General features: G+C 47.9%; 1 protein-coding gene across 1 annotated transcript in view; it reads left to right on the forward strand.

The window, feature by feature from the left end:
• Positions 1-3,393, forward strand: part of SLC66A2 (solute carrier family 66 member 2) — a 51,190-nt gene that overhangs the window by 6,809 nt on the left and 40,988 nt on the right. The window contains exon 3 of the mRNA XM_007953300.1: positions 5-119. Coding sequence (XP_007951491.1) covers positions 5-119 — 115 coding nt within the window. The remainder of the gene's footprint in view (positions 1-4; positions 120-3,393) is intronic.

Below are 3,393 nucleotides of genomic sequence, written 5' to 3' on the forward strand. Positions count from 1 at the left end.
TGAGGCCCCTCTTCTGTGGCAGAGCTTGATCATGATCCTCACCATGCTTCTGATGTTGAGACTCTGCACTGAAGTCCGCGCGAGCAGCGAGCTGAACCTCCGGCACCGCTCCTTCGCAGGTGGGTGAGGAGCGGGAGTGCTTCGCACGTGGAGCCCTACAAGGCCAGTGGCACTGCTGGGGTCCGTCTGATGGGGTGGTAGCCGCATCCACCTAGTGTTACCTGGCAGCTTTAATTTGATTTTCAGGAGGTTAAATTACTTTAATTACATATTTTATAATGCAAAACAGTTGAGATCATATAGTCTCTGTATTGAAATTTGGGTTATTGACCAATGTTAATATATTATTCTTTGCTAATGATTACTGTTACATACAAAATTAAATGAGGTAGGAAATTTGTTCCTTTTTTTTTTTTAATTGCGATTTGGGTGAAAGTTTACAGAGGAAATTGGTTTTCCATTCAACAATCCATACACTTTTTGTTTGGTGACATTGATTGTAATTCCCACCATGTCACAGCCTCTTCCCACTGCCTCCCTGTGTTCACCATTTCCCTTCATCCTTCTTTCCCGTCCCTTCCTGCCCTCTGAGCTTTATCCCTGGGCAAATGCTGCCCTTTGGATCTCAGGTGGTTGATTGTGCTGAGGGCTGCCAACCTCCTCGTAAACTGGTGCTTTTGTTCACCTTATAGGCCTGTGTTCTGGTTCCCTAGTGCCTCTCTGACAAGAATATACCACAGATGGGATGGCTTTAACAAACAGGAGTTTATGCTCTTACAATTTGGAGGTTTTAAGTCCAAGTTCAAAGTGCCAGGCTCTAGGGAGTGGGTGAAAGCCCCTCAACCTTGGGCCTTAGCTCTGCCTTCTGCTCCCAGCCCAATGAAGCTAGAGGCTTTTCTTCACGCAAACAGCTGCTGGCTGCTGAAACTGACAAGCACAAGGTTGACAAGTACAAAGGCAACAGTTTCGACGTTACAAACTACAGGGCAGGCCATTAATTCAAGTCCATTGGAAGTCCCCAGTTTGGCAGGGCGTGGCAGGCTGCTGAACAATGACACGGCTCCATGCAGAGTTCAAGCGTGCCACGAGCTAGAGACCATCCTCAGAGCTGCTGCTCATGAACGGGAAGCAGCCGCATCCCCAAAGCAGCTACTCAGCTGCTCCGATACATTCCACCATGGAGTTGATCACCAGTCTCCCCATGGGGATCACTACACTCAGCTGCCCAGCCACTCGGCCAGGCCTAGTCAACCACCACAGCCTGGGTGTCATTTGGATAAAAGTTGAGCCACAGTTAGGGGCAAGTATGTTTCTTTTCTGGACCTGTTTTCGGCTTGATCAGGTCAGGGAAAGAGACTCTGTATGGCTTATGCATAAAATGCATCTTCTGAATTTTGCTCCTACATCCACAAGGCTGAGCAAACTGGAGTCATTCTCACATTCTTTGTCAAGTTTTAGGAGTCAAGGTTATGACACTAACTACAGTATGTCTCTGCTGTTGAGCAGCCAGGACCAGGGACGGCTCCGCCTCCACCACTCCTTGTCTGGTCAAAAATCCTTCCATTCTAACAGGCCACGTTTGACTGTCAAGCCAGTGGGCTGCTTTTTCTTCTTCTTCTTCTTTTTTTTTTTTTTTAATTTTTATTGTGATTTGGGTGAAAGTTTACAGAACAAATTCATTTTCCATAAAGCAGTTCACACACATTTTGTCTCATGACATTGACTGCAATTTCCCACAATGCAACAGCTCCCCTCCCACTTCTTCCCCAGTTACCTCTTCCTTGTGTCCTTCCCTCCACGCACTCCTGCCTCCCTGAGCTGCCTCCCTGTGCATACACAGTCCTTCTATTCTCCCATGATTGATCTCTCCAAAGAGTGTATCTACCTGATGTAAATGTTCAGCTCATATGCCTGTCTTTTGTTTGGCTGGAAGCCACAGGAGTGGGTTCGATTCTAGACCTGAAGGACAGCTAGGGGCCATAGTCGCAGTAGTTCTACCAGGCTCTATCAAACCCACAAACCTGGTTCCTTTTTTTTTTGTAAACGATTTTGAGTTTTGTTCCACATTGTTCTCTCTATCTAGGATCTCCTTCATAAATCCCCCTCCGAGTGGTTGACCATGGTAGCCAGGCACCATCTAGTTCTTCTGGTCTCATAGTTGTATAAGCTGAGGATCGCATGGTGTACCAGTCGCTTAGACCAATTGTTTCCATGCATCTTTGCTTTTCTTCATTCTTCTTTGTTCTGGACGAGGAGAGACCCATCATTGCATCTAGATAGCTGCTTGCATCCAGAGGGCTTCTTGTGTGCAGGACTTCAGTGCCTTACTTTGTTTCCCTTCTGGTAACTTAGTCCAGGACAGCTCCCACGCTGACCTATCTGAGATTTGGGGAGTGTGTGTTTTCATCTCAACTGTTGGGGAGAGAAGACTTTTCCCCCAGAGTTTATCTTGCTGCGGGGCCCCTGGGGGTTTGAGATCTTACTGGGGAGTTGGTGCCCCTGAATTTTTATTCCTGCTCATGATTTTCTTGCATCTGGGAGGGCCTGCCCCCTTTCTTTTTCTGGAGTGAGATGAGTATGCGCTAGGTCAGTCTTGGTGGAAAATAGGTCAGCATCTAGCCCAGGTTCATATCCTGAACCAGTTCAAGATTTGTTTTGTACCATTTAATGCTATGAACGTGAGCACTGATGTGTTTTCTGGCGTGTTTTTGTTCTCTTTCCCCTGTCACATGTTTCTTTTCTCCTCTGGGGATCTCTTGTTGTCCCTCCCTTTGTGATTTGGGTTTGAAATGACACTGGAGATGGTGCTCTTGTACCATGAATCTTGCCTAGGGAGCAGGGTTTTCAAACTCACCAGGATGTTGCCAGGTAAGGGTGCATGCTCTTACGCTCCGGCTTCAATGAGGCAGGCTTCCGTTTGCAGGCTTCAGCTCCTCCTTTCAGGGACTTCTGTGTTCTCTGCAGCCTCCCCTTTGCGTAAACCTTCAGCCTTTAGTCTGGATGTGGTCTCCTACCTGACTACACAGGGGAGGAGTTTATCTTCTAGGACACTAATCGCCCATGGGAAGGAGCAAGAGGCTGAGAGGGTGATTTATGCACATGATAGCAGGTAACTTGCCCGCAGGCAGAGACAGAGACCAGGTTTGGTGACCTTCTTTGAAACAGGAAGGAGGTTGAGGTTAGATGCCACATGTGGCAAGCCTGTGAACCTCTAGGGACGCCCAGCTCTGAACTGAAACTTACACAGCTTCGTAGAAATGCAGGGATACCTTGAGGACCCCAGATCCACACAGTCCCTCTGTCCAGTTTTGGCAACTGGTCCCTCAGCTGGCCTCGGTGAGAGGGACAGTGGTGGGTGCTTTGTGCACAGAAACACCTTCTTCCTGGTGGCTG

This window comes from Orycteropus afer, unplaced genomic scaffold, assembly GCF_000298275.1.
Source record: "Orycteropus afer afer isolate SDZICR_OR568_19922 unplaced genomic scaffold, OryAfe1.0 scaffold00385, whole genome shotgun sequence".
Classification (NCBI taxonomy): domain Eukaryota; kingdom Metazoa; phylum Chordata; class Mammalia; order Tubulidentata; family Orycteropodidae; genus Orycteropus; species Orycteropus afer.